The 21,614-nt window shown below is 34.4% G+C and overlaps 3 protein-coding genes across 3 annotated transcripts in view; 2 read left to right on the forward strand and 1 right to left on the reverse strand.

Annotated features, from left to right (window-relative positions):
• LOC129805707 (cell cycle checkpoint protein RAD17) overlaps positions 1 to 21,614 on the forward strand; it is a 197,637-nt gene that overhangs the window by 172,897 nt on the left and 3,126 nt on the right. The window contains exons 2-5 of the mRNA XM_055853803.1: positions 17,943 to 17,991; positions 18,056 to 18,606; positions 18,666 to 18,979; positions 19,045 to 19,185. Of these exons, the coding sequence (XP_055709778.1) occupies positions 17,971 to 17,991; positions 18,056 to 18,606; positions 18,666 to 18,979; positions 19,045 to 19,185 (1,027 nt within the window). The 5' untranslated portion in view covers positions 17,943 to 17,970. The remainder of the gene's footprint in view (positions 1 to 17,942; positions 17,992 to 18,055; positions 18,607 to 18,665; positions 18,980 to 19,044; positions 19,186 to 21,614) is intronic.
• Positions 2,245 to 7,298, forward strand: LOC129805705 (zinc finger protein 62-like). The gene is made up of 2 exons (XM_055853801.1): positions 2,245 to 2,502; positions 5,812 to 7,298. The coding sequence occupies exons 1-2, from the start codon at positions 2,272 to 2,274 to the stop codon at positions 7,183 to 7,185; spliced, it is 1,605 nt and encodes a 534-aa protein (XP_055709776.1). The 5' UTR covers positions 2,245 to 2,271; the 3' UTR covers positions 7,186 to 7,298.
• LOC129805713 (zinc finger protein OZF-like) lies at positions 10,612 to 13,098 on the reverse strand. Its single transcript, XM_055853810.1, has 2 exons — positions 12,851 to 13,098; positions 10,612 to 11,694 (listed from the first exon to the last, which is right to left on the reverse strand). The coding sequence occupies exons 1-2, from the start codon at positions 12,977 to 12,979 to the stop codon at positions 10,651 to 10,653; spliced, it is 1,173 nt and encodes a 390-aa protein (XP_055709785.1). The 5' UTR covers positions 12,980 to 13,098; the 3' UTR covers positions 10,612 to 10,650.

Raw genomic sequence — 21,614 nt, forward strand, 5'->3', positions numbered from 1 at the left:
TCCACAAAAAGCGCTTAATTATAAAGAATCACGATAAAATAGGAAGAATTACAGCGAATTTAAGCAAATTAGCTTCATAATTAAATGTGAAAATTGTCAACAAAATTTTTCGCTCGATTGAAAAAGAGCCGATTGAGCGAGAGGCTACTGCAACTGCTTTTTCTAACATAAAGTCAAAATATGCACCTTGTCACGGATTTTTATCTTTTATTTTTGGTTTCAATCAGCCGAATGTTGAATGTTGAACAGGCACCTTTGATGTACCTGTTCCTACTCATTTAAAATTAAAAAAAAAACAGAAATCAAAAACAATTATTTTTTTAATTTAACTAAAAATTTAATAAAGCTGTCGATGTGAAAAATCAAACTTTGAAAGTGATTGGTTCAAAATTTTCGGGAGCACTTTTCTAATTGATAAAAAAACAACATTTTAAGAATACTCTTTATGTCTAGTCTAGGATTTCCCGGATTTTTTCAAGATCCTTTTTATTTGCCATTTTAAAATCACTTGAAGGGAATATTATCAAATTGACATAAAATGTAAGTTCTCAATAAGAAAGCAATTTGTTAATTGTTTTCCATTTCACAAGACTTATGCCGCGGTTCTCTATGACTCATAAATACATTTTTCAACATTATATATCAAGTAATGAAATTCCATTCTTAACCGTTCCAATTTGAAATCACTCTCTTAATTACCAGAAAATATGCACCTTGTATTTCTAACTTGAAAAAATAACATATAAAAAAATCACTTTTCATGTAATTTCATAGTTAAACTAAGAAACACCGATGAAAATCGTGAAAACGGGTTTAGATTTAGGTTTTTTTTTAAATATATTATTAGAATAGAAAATATAGGGGTTCAATATATATATATATATATATATATAGTTCAGTTGAACTGGAAGGGAATTTAATTCTGAATTAAAAAAAAATATATATTGAAACTGAGCAGTGTTTCAAAGATGGATATCAAAGTATATATTTTATTAAGTATTATAATTTATTTAACCAAATTTTTTGTAGTTGTAGGTTATAATGACGGTTAGTTTATGCCCTAAATACACTTACGACTTATGACTTAAACCGAGAAACGAAAGTAAAATCACATTGTAAGGCATTTATGAGTTTATTTAGAACAGGAAAATGTGTCTTATTTCGTGACCTTTAATCTAACGATTCAGAAAACCATATTTGATTTTGTATCGACTTGATTAATTCTAAGTTATCGAAAGAAATTCTCGACAAGGTAAACAATCACTAAAAAGACATGGGATTCTTAAGAAACTTTTTAATGTTAAGAGAAATTGTCTTGCATTATTTCATATTTTTGATGAAAATATTCGATGTTATTAAATGAAAGTCCATTTCTTAATTAACTAAATTTTATTGTGATATCATCCTTAATAAGATTTTCTAACAAATTAGATGAAAATCGGATGTGGCTAAAAGAGCTTACTTTTTTCGGTTGTGTAAGTACATTTGGCCATTCATTTTCCCATACATTTTTCACGTGGCGCACCTGGCGGATTTCAGTAAAACAATCGTGATTTTTGACTGATTTTTACATCAAATAGAAAATGTGCAAAAAGTCGTTTAAAATACTCTAATAATCACATAAAATTGGTGTTAAATAAGAACAGGACTTGTGCTGTGAATTTGTGAAAGTTTTCGAAAGCTATTTCTTCTGTTATTTTATTAAAATTCTATTGGAAACAAGTGACCAAAAGTACTGACACATACATAGTTGCATAAAATGAATTTTTCACTAAAATATTCAAAAAATTTTGGGAATTCTCTTGGATTATTAGGAAGAAACGGCTTTAAGGTATCTTTTTACAAAATTTCATTTTATTTAAATAAAGATTATAAAAATTACAAGCACATGAAACCTTAAAGTGGCTAAAAGTACTTACTCCACCCTATGTTGAATATAATTACGCTAAGCCGTCTCTCGACTAATCCTCAGGTCTGTCAAGGCTATTAGGGTCTTCAAAAAGCAAAAATCAAATGTCATAAAAATTAATAAAATTTAAAATATAAAGTTTAATCCACGTTTTTTAATAGAATTTGAAATATATTTCTTTGTGAAAAAGACATGTTTCAAAATTGCAAATATGCGAGTAAAAACAAAGAAAACATAGAATTCTCAAAACCGTTGCATCTTCCAATTTAAACCATGCGAATTCCCTGCCAACTTCAAGCCATTCATTGTTTATCTTTATGTGTTTACAACTTTAGTCTATTTTGAATTGCGTCTGAGCAAGCATGAAAGTGAACACTGAACAAGCATCTTTACCAGAAATTCCAGAAGCAGAAGCTACCACATCCACAGTGGACGCTGAAATTCCACTAGAGGAGGCTGAAAAGATTCCTTCTGAGGAGTTTCAAGTGATAGAAGTCTGCAGAGTGTGTGAAAAGTTGCAGAATTTGCTTGACATGTCCACCGAAGATTTTAGTAACTTGAATGACAAACTCCACATAATTGGCGATTTTGAGGTAAATTTTACTATTTTCTAAAATTAAAAGGTGTCTGGGGGTAATAAATCTTTTATCTCTTTCGTCTCTTTTGGGACTGTGAGTACCCAAAGCAGCATATGAATGTTCTGTGAAAAACAATGTTTTTTAATTATTCAGAACTGATAAAAATCCTATTCTTGTGGATGATTACAAACTATAAGGATGTCCAAATGTAAGATATTTTTTGTAGGACCTCAATTAATTCCTGAGCTTAGATATTTTTGATAAAAAAAATTGTGAAATTGGCTTGCAGCATATGCTGCGGTCCGGAAAGAGTTATTTATGATAAGGACAAAACTCTTAATAATGTTGAATTGTTAAATTAATTAAATCTTTAAAAGTCGCACATTTTGGACAATTAATTTAAAAAACTAAAATCTTTAGAAATTACGACCTTTAAAATTAAATCTTTTTAACAAGACTTTAATCGTAACAAAGGTCTTACGGTCCGAACGTTCCAGACCGTAATACAGTAGACTCTCTCTCAATCGGGAATATGGGGCGAAATGTCATCCGGTTTAGCGATAGAATTGAGCGTCAAAGCCTTTGTAAATTCCACAAAATGCGCTCAATTTTAAAGAATCACGGTAAAATAGGAAGAACTACAGCGAATTTGAGCAAATTAGCTTCATAAATAAACGTGAAAATTGTCAACAAAATTTGTCGCCCGATTGAAAAAGAGCCGATTGAGTGAGAGTCTACTATATATCCTGTAAGCCCTGTAAGTCTATTTTACGTTAACAAAAATATTTTAGTTCAAGAATAAATCAATGACAAGAATGATAATAATAATAATAATAGTGGCACAATATTGCAGAGAAGAACTTAGAACTTTCTGTCCTGTCCTGTTCGGATTCGGAACATTCATTATTATTTTTTCTTATACGGATAGGGTTTGCAGTCTCATCCCAAGCAGCACATCTTGGTTATTTAACTGTTGGATAACGTTTTTATAACTTATTTGGGGCCAATCCATCTCAAGACGACCATAGGGGTACCCTTCATGGTCTTAGATGTTTTTGAATTTTACATATGTTAAAGTACACGATAAAATAATATACCCCTATTTTTTTTTCGTCCGAAAAAAAATCCTGGCCGGAGATACATGGCGTCAAAGATGGCGCCTCGCGCTTCATTCCTCAATTGCGATTTTTAGCAAATATTTTAAAATGCTCTATTTCGGGAACGGGTTGAGATTTCTTCTTACTCTTTTTTTTATTTGAAAGATAATTTTATACTCTTTAAAACGATATACTTGATTTTGCATTATCTGCTTTAGTTTTTTTGTAATGGTCTTTTAAAAAATTTTTGAAAAAATTTAAAAATTAATTTTTCTCAAAAACCCCATTCTCAAAAATTTTGATTTTTTTACTGTTGATCAGTAACATTGAGTACTACATTCACTGAAAAGGCGAGCTTCCACTTTTGCACTTACTTTTTTTAAAAAATATTTGAAAAACTACCATATTTTCAAAATTAAAAATAACCAGTTAAACTCAAAATTTTGAGTTCAACTTTTCAGGGAATATAGTACTCCACAATACTTATAAACAGCCAAAAAATCAAAATTTCTCGAAATCAAGATTTTGAAAAAAAAATTTTTTTTTTTGAGTTTTAAATATATGTTCAATTTTGCCTATGAGCTCCACAAATATTCTAGATTGGAACATCCTTATAGTTTCTAATCTTTGTATTTATCATCAAAAATAGTAAAAAAAAAATCTTTTTCCCATCCCTATTTTTTTTGAATACTCAGAATTACGAAAGATGTAAAAGAGTTCAAGTTATCATTGTTCCCGGACAACTCCTTGGTGTCCTTGGTATTGATCTATCTACCATATTGAGAAAAAAGAGGGTGCGATTAACTTTTTTCCTCATAACTTTAACACTTTTTAGGTGTAAAAATATATCAACATTTTTTAGTGTTAATTTTAAACCATTTTAAGGGTAAAATTAACATGAAAAAGAGTAACTTTAACCCCTTATACACCTAAAAAGGGTAATATTTACACCGATTTCGGATCAATACTGCAGGGTAAAATTAACATTTCCGGAATGTTATTTTAACTTTTTCGGATTTCTCTCAGTGTGTACAGCGGTACCGCTAACAAGAAAAGGATCCATAATTTCAATTGTAAAAAGTAATTTATGCAAAAGAGTATGAAAAATCATTTCGATTTCTTTGGTAAAACTTTAGTCTGAAGGGCATTTTTGCTGAATGTGGCTTAGCTTTGTGTTTTGCTAGATCTCTTTAACTCTTTCCGGACCGCAGCATATGCTGCAAGCCAATTTCACCATTTTTTTAATTAAAAATATCTAAGCTCAGGAATTAATTAAGGTCCTACAAAAAATATCTTACATTTGGACATCCTTATAGTTTGTAATCATCCACAAGAATAAGATTTTTATCAGTTCTGAATAATTAAAAAAATCTGTTTTTCATAGAATATTCATATGCTGCTTTGGGTACTCAGAGTCCCAAAAGAGACGAAAGAGTTAAAACAGGTAGACTCTGCTCTTACGAATGACAGCTGTCAAAGAAAGAAGAAATAAAAGGAAGGGTAAATTTTAAAAATTCTGAAAGTAGAACTAAAGCGTGTGCACGCTGAAAATCTCCATTAAATTATGGTCCTCAAAAATTAACCACATCTATAAAAAAAAACAAAAATATTTTCGGAAAGACAATTTTATTAGGATTTTTCTGGGATTTTGTTTTTTTTTTTTAGACCAATGGCTTCTCGCCGAATTCTCGCACCTTTTTCTTAATTCCCTTCATTAACCCTTTAAAGACGAGAGGGTCAAAAATTGGGGATCAGAAAAAATCGTTTTTTCTAACATTTTAGAGTAAAACATAACTTTCGAAGACCGTAGGAAAACTTTGTTTTTGGGTCACCGGTAACCCAATCGTCCTTAAGGGGATAAAGAGTATTGACAAACCCGTCTCCATGGTAATAATGGCTTTCTTCCACTTTCAAAATCCGGCAAGTTTTCAGCTGTCTGGCTCTTCTTCCTGAAATTTGTCTTCAAAATTCCCCAGTATTTTTCTAATCTTCCGGAGTGCAGTAAAGCGTGTGCACACCATGCACACGCTTTAAAATGCCATTAGCGGATATCGGGTTTCGTTCCGTTTTTTTGATGAGGTAATGCGTAAGCTCGTGGCAGGCGAATATGCGAAAAGTAGAAACATTACATTGAGAAATTCTACATTAAGTATTTTTGTAAATGATAAATTAAATTTAAATGTGATTTCCACCACAGGCATTTTTATGAGTCCTGTTTTAATTTCAGGACAAGTACGCCAAGTGTATGAAATTTATTTGCGAATCTTGCAGTTATGAGCTAGAGAAAGCATTCTACTTCAAAATTAAGTGCCAAAATACGTATAATAAACTTGTTAATCAGCTTGAAAATGAAAATCACGCAAAAGAACATGAAGAATCAGTTGAATCTGAAGAAGTAGAGGCAAACTATTTCGATGTATTTGAAGTTGTTGAGACTTTTGATTCTAGCGAATATAAAAACATTGAATTGCCCGAAGTCGATGATTTGTTGCCAACCTTTATATATGAAGAATCTCAAGATGATACAGATCAAGATACTGAAAGTGAGAAAGAAACCACTCCTGCACCGAAAAAGTTACCAAAGAAACCATCTAAACCTAGGCGAATAATATATATACCCCAGGCGATGAGAAAACCAGTTGATAAAACTATTTGGGGCATTACAAAACCAAAAAAGCTCGCCACTGATCATAGATATACTTGTGCTCACTGTGGGCGTTCTTACAAGAGTCGACAAGCTTTTACGGATCATGTCGAATTTAAGCATTTGAAAATCACTCGCTATAAATGTGATATCTGTGGTATAAAATTCAGATACAACCCAGATTACTATGTCCATCGCAAACGACATAAATGTGACATTTGTGGAAAGTTGCGAAAAATATCCAATTTCGAAAACAATGTTGAAAATGAGGATTCTAAGTTTTGCGAACATACAGAGTCTGCATCTACGGTTGAGAAGCAATATTCTAATAATGTTCGAGAAGAGAGACTTCCATGTCATATCTGTGGCAAGATTCTGAAATATAAGTCAACTTTAAATGCGCATTTACAAACGCACGAAGAATCTAGTACAAATAGAAATAAATATAAGAGATTTCTCTGTGATATCTGTGGACATCGTGCAGTTAGCCAACTAAGCCTCATGGAACACAGGAACATCCATATGGATGTGAAAAAGTACCAATGCTACGTGTGCGGCAAGGCCTTTAAACTAAAACAGACTTTGGTCGGTCATATTAAAATCCACCTTGGTATAAAGCCCTTCGCATGCAGCTACTGCCCAAAAAGAACTGTGTCAAAATCACATCTAGACACTCACTTAAAGATTCACACAGATGAGAGAAATTACAAGTGTAAGGAATGTGGAAGGGCTTTTAAGCACTCAAGTTCACTGAAAATGCACATAAGAATTCATACCGGAGATACACCATTTCAGTGTTCATTCTGCTCTAAAAAACTTATGCAGAAGAGATCTCTTGAGTATCATTTGAAAAGGTGCAGGAAGAACAACAAAAAAGAACAACCGGAAAAACAAATCAACAAAAATGGTGATGCTGAAACGGAGCTTGAGCCAAAAGACATGGAAAGTGTTCGGTGATCCTGGCAACCGAGGTTCAACTTAGGCTTGACTTCTATGAAAAAATACAAGTAATGTGAATTAAAGAGAAATGTCGAAATATAAAATATATTGCTTAAGAAAAGACTGAGAAATTCTTAGAGTTTTCTTCTTGCATGAGATCAGCGAGATATTCGCTATGTTCTCGATAAACTTTCGATATCAAGGAGACAGACTGATGTAGTTTACAAGGACGGTCTGAAAAGGAGTATTTTTGTTGTTGTCGTGATGCTTAGTTAGCATAATATTGCTTCACCCTTGGAATAGTCCTCTATTTAGTTAGGGAATAGGATCCAATGGAATTAGGAAGGCCCACAGCAGAAATCAATTTTCGAAAAACTCGGGATACCAGTAAATTTTGAAGATGATAACTTTTCTAAACGTTCCTTGATTTCGTTTCAAAAGTGCATACTTATACTGAAAATGGAAAACAAAGTGGAGAAGGAAAGTTCGCGAAGTGTGTTAACTCACTGTAAGTTTCTGGTTAATAATGGTTCAAACCGATTGCAAAAGGTTTACAAATCGAGTGATGGCCTCGTTGTTCTAACATCTCGTGAAAAGCATCAGACAATAAAGGGTTCCAATCGACAACTACAACATGAGTTGGGTCAAACATCGCAACCGATAACAGTGCCTTAACACAATTCTGTATACAGCTGATGAAAGTCAATCTACTCTTTTTCAGCCAATTAAAAGTGTTCTGATCCAGAAACTTGAGCATAAAGGCAAAACTCCTACTCTTTGGGACTATTACCCTACCCATTCTTGCATATTCGTCTGAAACGCTGGTCCTTAGTAAACAAAATTCTGAGCTTCTAGCAGCATTTGAAAGGATGGAGCAGTATTCAAGGGTGAAAAAACACTCTCCCAAAGGAGGTAAGACTTAATCTGTCTAAAAATGTATCTCAGTCAGAGACAGGAGTTTGATTTTTTGTTTATTACATATTACTTTTGAGACACAAACGTTTTGAAAGCATATAGTGTGGTACCATAGGAAAGTGAAGAGAAGTAACAAGCGTCCACCGCCGTCTTAGCGTTGGTGACCTGACCAACCTCTCCTAAGCGAAACATTGAATTTTTGGGATGATTATTGTTGAACAACATATGAATAAGCAATGCAAAACACAATACGCATCCAACCGGGTTATTTTGTAAAACGTCATTTTTATCCTTTTTTGTAAAAACTTTACTTTTTGCTCAACTCTCAGAAAAATCAGTCACATTAATCACATCGCGAATTATCCTTTAAATAACTTAGTCATCCTTGTCAAAAACCTTTGAATTATAAATTAAAGAGTTAGTTGAAAGTTAGCGGGTAGTCATTGAAGGTTTTCTGCGCAAGTTCCTGTGGATGATCATCAAGGGGGAATTTCTCAAACTTGCCCTCCGAGTCCCATGCTCTAACCTTGAATATTCTCACCACAGGTACATTTATCATTCTCAGGGGTCCAATATCACAGATCGCAATAGATTGCATCCATCACAGGTATTTCAAAGAGTCTCAACATCTCATCTCATCTTGGATTCTCTGTTCAGTGAATTTCTTAAATTTGAATTAGTAAGGCACTTTGTCAAGCAAGATAGAATTTAATATTCATAGATTCTATGTTCATTATTGCAACTGCAATAATGGACATGGAATAGGAGAAAAAAGCTCAAAAGAAGCTCATTTAGCTCAGAAGTAGATGCGTGAGAAGAGTGAAGAGTTAAATTAGTGAAAAAAATAAAAAAAAATACATAAGGAAGTAAGTTATTTAATAGAAAGAAATTAGATGAAATGTAAGAGATTAAATTTTTATAGGAATCCAGAAGAAAAAGAGGAAAGGGAAGGAATTAGGTGTGGGAAAAGTTCAAGGTCTTAAAGGAGACTGTAAGTGCCTGTAGCCATAGTTTTTCTGAATTTGTTTTATATTAGAAAAATTTATATTTATTCCATCAGGGAAAACCTCAACGCTTTGTTATACGACTATTATAACCAAGTTAATTTATAATAAAAACTACACCTGAAAATCATACCCCAATTGCCTTCAAACCCCCTGGAATTTTCGAATAAATTAAAAACCCAAATGCTATCGAAAAGCAACAAAATGTAAATGTATGTATGTAATGTATGTATGTATGTATTTTTATTACCAACATGTGCCTTTACATTAGCCCCCCATACCAAGCGTCCGCCGCCGTCTTAGCGTTGACGACCAGCCTCCAAAGCCAAACGGCGGAAATGCTTTTTCTCAGGCTGTGTAGTCTTTTGTCGTGTTAAACGATCTTTTCTCTGCAGACTGACAAGCAGTACTCACAAGGATGTGTGGGAGGGGGGAAGCTGCCAGATATGACACATGGGAAATTCGACAACGTGGCTAGGGAGCTAGCACGTGATGTTGCCGTGTTGGTTCGAAGAACAATAAGTAAGTTAAAAGTTGAGAGAAAAAAAAATTAAAAAATAACAAAAGTTAGGTGGCAAGAAGATCAAGACACCAAAGCACATCGGACGATCCAAAGCTACGGTGGAGTCGGAGACCAATATCAATTTTTATAATCCAGATACACCGTTCAAGCCCGCTCTTTACAAGTTTGGAGAGAGAAAAGGCTGAAGACCCAAAAGAGACCCCGGACAGAAGAGAGCCAGAAAGGCACTCTAGCAAGTAATTACTTTAGCAGATGTCTCCAAGAAAAACTCAAAAGAATGTGATATACTACACCGCACTCAGGCACACTCGCAATAATACAAGGTGTCCCGAACCCCATCGACAAACAAATAAAAGTAATCAAAATTGGACATCAGTCGCGTCTTTCGGAGAAATAATTGCTCCAAAGACTCTCAATCAAAGACTCTGCCACTGAGAATTAAAAATAAAAATTCCACTTTTCCACGTATATCATCTAAACTCAGCTAAACTCATTTTAGCTGGGAATTACACATCACTAGTAATATTAATATTATACTGTAGTAGGACTGTTGAACCAAGAGGAGTTAGAGGGAGAAAATCTATTCTAAGCTAACGCTACCAATCGCTGGTTAGCTGGCGTGGTAACTGAGGGGTGCTATAACGGCGGCTAACCTAAGTTACGGTATCTCTGTGTAGTTCCGCTAGATTAAGTTTTAAGATTTGATTAAGATTAGTGAGTGCTCAACAAGTTATTCCGAAAGCACAATCGCATCGGCTCCTCTGTCGGTCTTCAGTCTTCACCGGCGAAGTGAAAAGGACATTCGCAGCTGCCTTCGAATGGGCAATGAGCAATTCTTTAGTTACGGAAGATTAGCGAGATAATGAGGCTCGAACTTGTTCTGGTGAGAAGAAGTAGAGTAAGATCGATAGAGGAAGTAGGGAGGTCGTCGAAGATCGATAGCTGATATCTCTTGCCGTTCTGTCTGTCTGATTAATATTAATACACAGTGAAACAAAATTGTTTTCATTCACATTATTTATTTCCATTGCAACATATCTATCAATCTGTTTTATTTTGTATGTACGGACATTTCAGAACATGGCTATTTAGCATTCTCCTCAGTCGGAATTTCATCTGACAACTCGGACATTGATATGGTTCTTCGCCAGAATGGATCCTCATGTGAATCTTTAGACCACTAGAGCTAGTGTAAGCGTTGTCACATAGTTTACATTTGTAGTTCTTAGCTCCACTGTGAGTAACAATGTGATTCTTTAGGTGGATTTTCAAACGGAAAGTTTTTGGGCACAGGTGACACCCAAATGGTCTTTCGTCGCTGTGAATAACAGAATGAAGTCTAAGTCCCATCTTCTGAGCAAATCCCTTTCCGCATTTGTCGCATTTGAATGCCTTAACTTTGGAGTGAATATTCAAATGTGCCAGGTAATAGCCCCTGTTTGACGACGTGTAACCACAGAATTGGCAAAGAAGATATGGTTCTCGTTTAGCACAGACTTTTTCTCTGTGTTTCTTCAATGCAGACTTATTAGGAAATTTAACTCCACAAGTGGAACATTCTGGATTTTCTGTTTTAAAATCTTCCTTACTTATTGCACGAATATGCTCCCTTCTGTGTTTCCTCATATTTTTGTAATAGCGAAATTTTGCTTTACAAATATGGCATGTAAAATCTAGCCTCTTTGCATGAAAACCCTCAATGTGATACCTAATTTTCCATTCAGCATCGAAGGATCTCTTACAGAGTTCACAGGAGTAAGTGCAATCAGAATAATCTTTTTTCTCGTCACTGTTTTTAGAATTTTTAGACTTTTTGTTTTTTTTCTCTGAGTTTGGAGTTTCTGTATTTAGCATCTCATCAAATTCGCTTTGATCAGATTCAAAGCCTTCGAAACATTCGCTATCTTTTTGGTCAGAAACATCTGATGAGCGATTGTCAATCAATGTATTTGCGGAAGTGATATTCTCAATTTTATTGACGAGTTTTTTGTATGTTATTTCACATTGAGTCTTAAAATTAAAGGCGTTTTCGACATTTGGGATGCAGGAAATACAGATGTACTTCAAGTAGTAATTGTATTTGTCCTGGAAAACACGCATTACAAAATTTAACTTAATAATTTTTATCTTTTGAAGTTGGTTCATAAAAATAAGTTCAAGAATTTTAGAATTATAAGAAACATTAAGTTCATGCAGAGGATCCAAAGAAAAAATGTACACGATTCTGATTTTAATTTTGATTACTTCTAATAATGTTTTCGATATAAAGTGTCCGCTTTGTTATTCAGTTGGGAGACAAAATGACAGATGTCCGCTTCGTTATCCGGATGAATTTTTCGAATTTGTTCAACGTCTCGAAAATATAATACAATTATTTTTTTTGTAGAATTAGAATAAAAGTTTTAACTTCATTTATTAAACAAAAACATCACAGGATAAATCATTTTCATTGCTGAACACACATGCTTACATGATCTCAAATTATTTTAAACAACCTTCGATAACTCGTCCGGATTACGGCGATCCGGATTAGAGAGCGGGTACTGTAATTTTTAAAATGACAAACATCCTAACATCCTTTTGATTTTTTCTTAAAGAATGTCAATAATATTACCGTGCTATCACACTAGGATTTTTTCAATTTGTAAATTCAATTTAATTTTCAGTTGAATTGTTTCTATGCTTTATTTTGCATTAAAAATCATTCGAATTGATAGATTTTCTTTATTTATTGACACTAATACTTGGCCCATCAAAACATGTTTAGACGTGCTAAAATAGAATATATGTGGTTGCTTAATTAAATTTGAATTCAGCAAATTAAAATGTTAAAATTGCTCATTGATTTAAATTTTATTGTTGTTTTACATTAAGATTTTGATGAAAAATTAAAATTGTGGATGAAATCACTTGCATATCCTCTTTATTTAATTAGTGCGTGTAATAAAAAAATTAAAAAAAAACATTTGTTTTAACTTCCGCTGCCCCCGACAATGAGAAATTGTGTGTGAAATTTATTGAAGATGAAAAATCCTTTCATTTATCATAAACAAATTTTTTTTTCAATCTCGACGACCACAAATAAAATGTCAAATGTTTCTTGTTTATTATCTTGTTCATTATGTTTAATTAAAAAGTAAAATAATAAAATACGAAAAATGGTTATTTAATATATGAATCCAGTAGAAATGTGTTTCCTTTTACAAATAGATAATTATATAGAAATTAATAAGAATATTACCTCGAAATCAACAATTTTCTGGAGTTTCTCATAAATATGGCTGAATTCTTCAGTTGAGATATCAACAAGATTTTCCATGCTTTCGCATATTCTGCATAAATCCAAGAAATCTCGCTTTACAGAGAACATCCTCTCACTTTTATTTACTTTTTTCACAAAATAGAAATTTGTTTTTACTTGAGTTCTTTAGGGATTATGGTTTTCCAAAGCCGCATGCACTTGCAGAAATATGACATCAAAATAAAACTGAAGTTGTCTATAGTTTGTTAGCTTTTGAATTGTAAACATCGAACAGTCGTTATTTTCAAAGTGCAACGAGTGCAACTATTTTTTTCTACTGACATTTTCGTGATTTTTATCAAATTATCAGTCCTGAGAAATCCAATTTTTACTGCTCGAACTCCACAGAGAGGGCAGTATCTAATAAATAATCGATCTGCCACGCTGTTTGTCCGTCTGCCCGTCCGGTTGTCGCCAGCTCAAGAGGCCAAACGGTTAGAGATAGCGACTTGCGATCTAAGGAGAACCCCCCCCCCCCCCCAATAAGTCGACTTAAGGATCGTTTACCTGCCCCTCATTCCCCCCCCCCTCCCTCCACCAATCCACTTCCCTTCCAAAACCATGTTTTTTTTTTTATTTTTTCATTTTTGGATATACAGTAGACTCTCGCTAATTCGGCTCTTTTAAGATCGGGCTACTTTTTAATTCGAGCAGCGGTTACATTTGAAAAAAGTTTGTTATCATTTTTCAAGTTTGATTATGATTATCAAATGAATCAAATATGCTCAAATTTGGCATGGATTGTCTTAGTTTTGATATGATTTTGCATTATTGAGGGATTTTCATGCAATTTACGTTATACACTCAGTCCCGGCATTAAGTTGTTCGGGATTATGCACCTGACGGAATTATGCACATACAATTATGCAAGTTTGCCTACCCTTGGGAGTCAATTTATGAACTCATTTTTTAAATACGCCTGAATGTATACTATTTTGCGACGCGGGACATTTGAAAACATTTTGTTACTTTTTCAGAATAAAACTTTAATTTCTTTTATTAAGGTAAATTTTTTAAATATTCTAACCATTTATAGAAGAACTCTGGCCAAAGAGTACTATTTGTTAATGCATTTCTATTAAACAATTGAATCTTTTTGTTTGAACTACTTTTACTCAGCACGAAATTCGTTCTACGGCAGATTTATTCAAAAGAAAGCCCCTGCGGTTATGCAAATTTTCTCGATGCATAATGCCATTTCGCGCGTTTTTTTCGGTCCCGAAAATGTGCATAATCCCGGGACTGAGTGTATATGAGTGTGTAAACTCAATATCTATATGCACATGAATAAAAAATCGTTGCATTTCAAAAAGTTTGTCGCCCGAATTTCTGTCTAATTCGGCTGACATTTCGGTCCCATATGCCCGAATTTGAGAGAGTCTACTGTATTTTAGAGACATTACCCAGGCGGACAATTGACCATGTGTGAAAATACCGTTGAATCATTCCTAATAATGGTTCTTCAAGGTCAAAGGTTAAAAAAGGCTCTAGAGAGCGCATTTATCAGGTGAATGGTGTCATGTTTGGGCTTGTTGGGAAAGTCATGGAATTTCCGACAAAACTGAACCGGTCCCAATCAGTTTTGAACCGGTAATAAACCGCTTCATAGCCGATAATTTTTATTTAAAATTTAATTTGTTTTATTTTGGGCAGCTAAGTTATCTTGGGCAATGAGTGTTTTATAAATTCGCTAAAATCAGTAGTGAACCTGTTATGCACCGATAAGTAATTTATGTTCAAAAATCCATTTCATTATTCTTAATATTATTTTGTAGGATCTTTCGAGTGATTTACAAATCGGTTTAAATCGGTTGAGAACTGGCAAATTATGTGAAAGTACTTTTAAGGAATAGCATCTAAGTCACAAGTTTGAGAAATTCGCAAAGCCTGGGACGTTTTGCCACTCTTTTCATTGTTTAAATTAAACCGATAGATAAACTATCTAAGCCTAAGAATATACCATAAAAATGTCAGAAAGCAATTCGAAATATTTTCCAAGATTCAGGAACGAAAGCAAAGTACGTCGAAAAGATTTGCATGCGTTTGGGTGAACTTCCAAAACTTTGTAGAGCGTTTTCTCAACTTCTCATTTTGACAATTCCTTCGAATTGGGTAGAACATATTAAAGAAAAAAATTATGGACCGATGAAAAGAATAAAGGCTCATTCCTGTCATGATTAAATTATCTTTTAGCTAAACCTAAATGATACTTAGAAAATAATTGGTTATATATCATTAACGGTTATATATCATTAATATATTAAAGTCAATATTTCGCTTCAAAATATGCATTAAAAAACCTAAAAACAAAGTTTTTATCACGATTTTCTCCAGTTTTTTGTTTTGTTTAACAACTATGAAAAACGAAAATTGAAAATCTGATTTTTTTCGCATAAAAGAATTACGAGCTGTATATTTTCCGCTTATTATGGAGTGCTGCAAACGAGGCTCTGCAGATGTTTCTAGTATTTTAATGATTTTAATTAATTTATTTTTTTTACAAAATGGCGTACTAGTAGGAGTATGAACATATTCCGAAAATTTCGTAAATTTCATTCTCCTTCAAAAAAAAATCAAAAAACTGTTAATTGTACTGTAAGCGTGCGAAATACCGGCCAGCTTGCAATTTCGGCCACCTTTTTTGTTCCTTGAATTTCCATGAACTTTTAGATTTTACGTACTCTAGAGATTATACAATGCAAAAGAATAACAAAAAATGTAAGCTTTGACCAACGAGATGACGTGAAAAGGCATTGGAAGAATTCCTAAAGGGCAAGGAACTATGAGAAATGAAGGTGGCCGAAATAGGACACCAAAGCTATGTCTACATTTCTATTTATTTTAAAATGTATTAAGAACGATTTTAAAGTAAAAAGACGATAAATTGAATGAAAAAAATCAATTTCTATTAAAGGTATTACATTTCAAACTTGAGACTTTGGCGCTTGCATGCAACTATGACGAAATTTGGCACACTTACCCTAATTGTACTAAAAACTGTTAACTCTAATTCAGGCTTGCTCCAAGAGAAAAAAAGGGACAGATAATCCTAACCGGCTTATGTAGGTGAGATTCTTAACGTGAGCTAACTTGGAGTGCATGCAAATTCGATTTGATGCTGAAGTAGGGAGACGCCATTCAGTTATCTTGAATCAAATTCGTGAAATTATACAAGTTTTGTATTTGAACCAAAATGTCAAGGATTTGGATGAACTGACAGAAAAGTGTTATATGGGTGAAATGTAGACCAGAATGTTCTCTATAATTTTGCCGTAGAACTTGAACTCATCGATTACTCAGAAGCCAAGATAAGCGAGGTTTTTTGTTTCTTAACTTGTTTTTTCATCCAGAGTTCCCCAAGTAGTCATTTGTTGAACTTCAACTATATCAAAGAATTGTTGTATTTTGCGGGACTTTCCATTTAAACCCCTATTTTAAGTGTCTTGGTGGAGTAGAGGCAGTCAAATTGGCATCTGAGTGATTTCAAAGCGTTATTATTGGAAAAATCAATTTTTTCACACTTAAACGGCAAAATCGGAGTGATAGCGTAGTATGATCGAAAAATGATGTATGGACGAAATATAGAGACAAATGTTCTCTACAATTATGTTGAAGTAATCATCAAAATCGGTTCAGCGACAGTCGAGATAATTGAGGTTATGTGATATTGAAATTGGTTTTTCGACTGTGGCGCCCCTGGTGTTGGTCCCACGAAGTTCAAATATTCTAGAAAGTTGTAGCATTTGGTGAGATCTTTCGTTTAAGCCCTCATTCATCAAAATCGGTCACATAGAACCGGAGATATGATTTTTTGAATTTCGTGAACTTTGACCCCTCATATCTCCGGTTCTATTGAAACCACAGCGCGCATACGCACCATTTTGGAAACGTCCTAGACTGGACTACAACATACTAAAATTTCATTAACTTGCACAATGCCGTTTTTGAGAAAAGTGACTTTGAATTTCGATGAATTTTGACGCTATCACAGCGCCACCTATGGTGACTTTTTGAACTTCCATCTGAAAGTGCTCATCGAGACGAAACCAAAAAGGTAAAATTTAGGTCGCTATGTTAATTAGAACCGGAGATAGAGGCCGGTCAATGTTCGAACTTTGACCCCTTATAGCTCGGGTCAGGGGTTTTAGATCGACTTAAGGTTTTTTTTGTTTGATAGGTATAATCAACGGCTACAACATACTAAATTTTCAGCCCGATGCACAATGGAATTTTTAAGTTATTTAACTTTTAAGATTTAAAAATTTTCTTTTTAAAAAAAGCGCCCCTAGCGGTGGTTTTATGAACTTGCGATGTTATAAGGGGAAGTGGCATTTCACGACAGCTTTCCAAAAAGCCCTCACTTTTTAAATTCTGACAATTAGAACCGGAGTAATGGCCATTTTAAGAAATTTTTTTTGGACCCTTATAGCTCGGGTCAGGGGGGTCGGGGGACCTTAAGTTTGGTATTGATGGAAAGCTCTAAGGCCCAGCTATAACATACTAAAATTTGAGTCCGCTGAATGCCATAGGGGCGGAGCTATTGAGAAAACAAAAAAAGGGGGGTCTTCAAAATGGCGGAAGGAGGGGTGGGGGGTGGGGGGTCTATGCACCAAGTTGCAATTTTCACCCGATATATAACCTTTGCCGAAAACCGCAAGTCGATATCTTTTTTAGTTTAGGAGCTATTAAGCTCCAAAGAGCGGCCGGCCGGCCGGCCGGGAACGTAACTTAGCCACATATATATTCGGAATCAGGAAGTGGCGAAACACATTTTGGCCAAGTTTGAGGTCGATCGGACGACATGAAATTTTGTTAGGATTATAGTAGGTGAGATTGTTAAGAATCTCACCTAATATTTGCAATTTTTCTCAGTGTTGGCAAAAATATAGAAAACGGTTAGCCGTTTAAAAATCTCTATCTCATCTGATCTGAAGCCAACTTCAGGGAATATTGCTTGCCGGCAGTTTTGTGTTTGTGTGGCTTTGTGGCAGTAAAATATTTCTTTTCAGGCAGGCGAGATCCGAATTTTACTAGTTTTCTGGATATTAAAAATTATAGAGATGTCGAAGTCTTCTTCAGGGGTTTGTAAATTAATAATAGTCCCTAAAAGCAAAGACAATTGATGATTTATTGTTTTTTTTTTAGAGAATAACTTCAGCACTGCGAAATCTTCAAACTGGGCGGGAGTTTAAAGTGCCCAAGAAAGTGTCCAGAAAGAGATCCTCTCGCGATGTCACGGAAGTTCCTCCTCAGAAGAAATCCCTCTCAGATGATTGGCTGCAAACTTTTGCTCCTAAGAAGGCAGAAGATCTTGCAGTTCATGCAAATAAAATTCAGGAAGTGGCAAAATGGTTAGAAATTTCTGAGGAGAATTTCTCCAAGAAGCCCAATCCTATCCTTCTCCTCACGGGACCGGCAGGATGTGGAAAAACAGCCACAGTCGTAGCTCTGGCGGCGGAGAAGGATTACAATTTGGTGGAATGGGTTACTCCGATTGATACTTTCAGGCAGTACAGAGACGCCGATGAGGAGGGCATTGAAATTGAGGAGTCCAAGTCGGAAAAGTTCAGGCAATTCCTCTTCCAAGCCTCACGGTTTAAGTCTCTGTTTAGAAAGTCCAATAAAAGACTTCTTGTAGTTGAGGACTTTCCCAATTTCCTCCTCAGAGATCCTCAGGCATTCTCCAGTATTCTTGAGTAATAAATCCTCTTTCGATTTTCTTGGCCAGGAATTTCCACTTGTCTTTTCATTCCAGCACCTGGCAAATCTCCGGTAGGTGCCCCTTGATTTTTATTGTGACTGAAACCAAGAGCAAGCAGCTCAATATCTCCTTCAATCTCTTCCCGGATTCTCTGAGGAGTGAATATAAAATCTCCCACATCAGCTTCAATCCAATTTCCCTGACTCTGATGAAAAAAGCCCTTCAGAGGATCACAAGTGCTCTCAAAGAAGAGCCATACAGTCAAGTCTACAAACAGCCCGCTCAAGAGGTCGTCGACAGTGTAATTTCCTCCGCGATGGGAGACATCAGGAATGCAATTCTGAATCTCCAATTTGTCTCACAAAAGGGTCAGTTTTCCAAGAATTAAGAAAAAATATCGGCAATGGTAAATTAATAATCTTTAAATTCCCAGATGCCATTTTAACGATCGACATTGAACGCATGGAAGGTCAGAAGAAGGGAAAGGGAAAGACATTAGCGAAACTAAAGACTGTTGGACGAGATGAGACAATCACTCTGATGCATGCTCTCGGAAGAGTCTTCAACCCAAAATGTAAGTTAAAATTTGTCTAAAAAATTTTATAAGTCGAAATTACAGAAAAAACGAATTTAGAGGAAGATGGGGCAAATGTGGATATTTTATTTTATCACGAGTTTTCAGAAAACTAAAAAAAAATTTATTCAAAAGATTCTTAAAGTAAATGTAACGTTCTATAATAATTTTGCAGAAAGCTAATATTCTAACTTGAAGAAAAAATATTTTTCGGACTATTTAAAAAAAAAATGATTTTGTGGAACTTAAAATTTTGTAGAATTAAAAAAAACAGTTGTAAACTCAGATAAACTTATACGGGCTTCAGACCTAAGGCTTAGCCATATGGCTTAACTTTTTTTAATATCTTATCAGTCAAGAATTTTTAGACAATTTGAACTTAAGATTGGATTATTAAAAAGAAGTGATCAATTCAGTGGCGTATCTAGACACTTATGCGGGGGAGTGCGGTTGTACGCGAAGGCGCCCTTATCACGGTAAAAATTGTTCGAGCGAGTAGTTTTACTGTTTATCAGTATCATTGACTACTATATTCCTTGAAAAATTTAACTTTTAATTTTGAGTTTAACAGATTTAATTTTGAAAATACAGTGAAATTTTAATTATTTTTAATAAAAGTTAAACGCAAAAGTGTAAGCTCTCCTTTTCAAGGAATGTAGTACTCAATGTTGATCAACAGTAAAAAATCAACATTTTGAAGAATGGTATCTTGATTAAGGTTCTTTTGAAAACATGCACAGCTTAAGCATGAAATGGTCAAGATTGTGCTGAAAACATGCACAGCGCTTGGACTTCTTAAAACACATGGTGCTCGTCAAAACCGGTACAGCCGCGCACAGCTCAAAAATAAAATGGATGAAATTGTGCATAGATCTTGCATAGCTCAAACAAAATTGAATCTAAAATTTAAACAGTTTTCTGAATCTTAATCGTTTTATGTTTGAGAGCTGTGCGCGTTTTCAGCACAATATAAACCGTTTTATGCTTGAGCTATGCAGATTTCATGCACAATATTTGAGAAGTACAGTAGACTCTCCCAAATTCGAGCATTTGGGATCGAAATGTCAACCGAATTAGAGAGAAATTCGGGCAGCAAATTGTTTGGAATGCAACGATTTTTGTTCTTCTGCACTGCATACTCATATTGCGTTTATATGCTCATTGCTATTATAAATTTCATGAAAACCTCTTAATGCAAAATCACATTAAAGGTTAGGACAAATCATGACAAATTTGAACATACAGTAGAGTCCCGCTATAAGCCATCGCTCTATAGTCCACAATTTATCGACTGTTGATTTCAAAACACTGATTTTAAGTGAGGTTATGTTTTTTAGTACGCCACATGAAATTTTGTCATAATTATTTTAATATTTTTGGCAAACTTTATTGAGTAGTTGTGATAATTGTGATCAATAATGAAGAGAGCGAGAACAAGTACCACATTCGCAAAGAAAGTGGAAGCCGTCAAACAATTTCAATACTAAAAGTCATTGATAATTTTAAAAAACTGATATGGACTATAGTGCGACCAAAGTGTCAAATCTGGAACCAAATATGGACTATAGCGAGACTCTACTGTATTTGCTTCATTTGATAATCATAATCGAACTTGAAAAATGACAACAAACTTTTTTTGAATTGACCTGCCGCCCGAATTATAAAGTACCCCGATCTTAAAAGAGCCGAATTAGCGAGAGTCTACTGTACCAGTTTTACACACAATCTGAACCATCTCATACTTGAGCTGTGCGTGTTTTCAGCACAATTTTAATTTTATATTTTGAAGTATGTTATTATTTCAACTCGAAATTCTGAAAGAGTATAAGGACAAAATGCGTTTTAGGAGCCAAGAGCGCCAAGAAAGCTCTGCAAGAAATTAGGCGCCCTCAAAAAGCACCTGAAGGAATTTAGTGTCGTTTTTTATTTCAACACGAAATCTTGCAAAAATATAAGGGCAAAGTGCTTTTTGAGAGTTTTATGGGTGCCAAGAAAGCCTTTAGAACAATTGGACGCCCCAGGAAAGTCGGTATTAAAAAAGCGTTTTCTTTACTTTAACGCGAAATATTGATAGATAAGGACAAAATCCATTTAAAACTAGAGGAGCGCCCTAGAAAGTCTCGTGAAGAAATTAAAAGTTTTTTTTATGATGAATGTTGTATGATTATCTAAGAAATGATAATTTTTAGGAAAAAAATGTTTATAATTTTTATAATTAGACGTTAATGAAGGTCAAAGTGTTTCAATAAGACTGATTTTTACCGAATAGATCACAGATCAGCTATGAAAACGTCACCTTCTTGTATAATTTGAAAGTCCTTTGAAATACATTGCTCATCTTCTGGTTCTGTTTCACGATCTGGGGCATTAAAGGACGAATTCGGGAATTCATCATCACTGTTGAAGTCTGCTTCTTTATCAATTTCGCT

Source organism: Phlebotomus papatasi, chromosome 3 (assembly GCF_024763615.1).
Source record: "Phlebotomus papatasi isolate M1 chromosome 3, Ppap_2.1, whole genome shotgun sequence".
Classification (NCBI taxonomy): Eukaryota; Metazoa; Arthropoda; class Insecta; order Diptera; family Psychodidae; genus Phlebotomus; species Phlebotomus papatasi.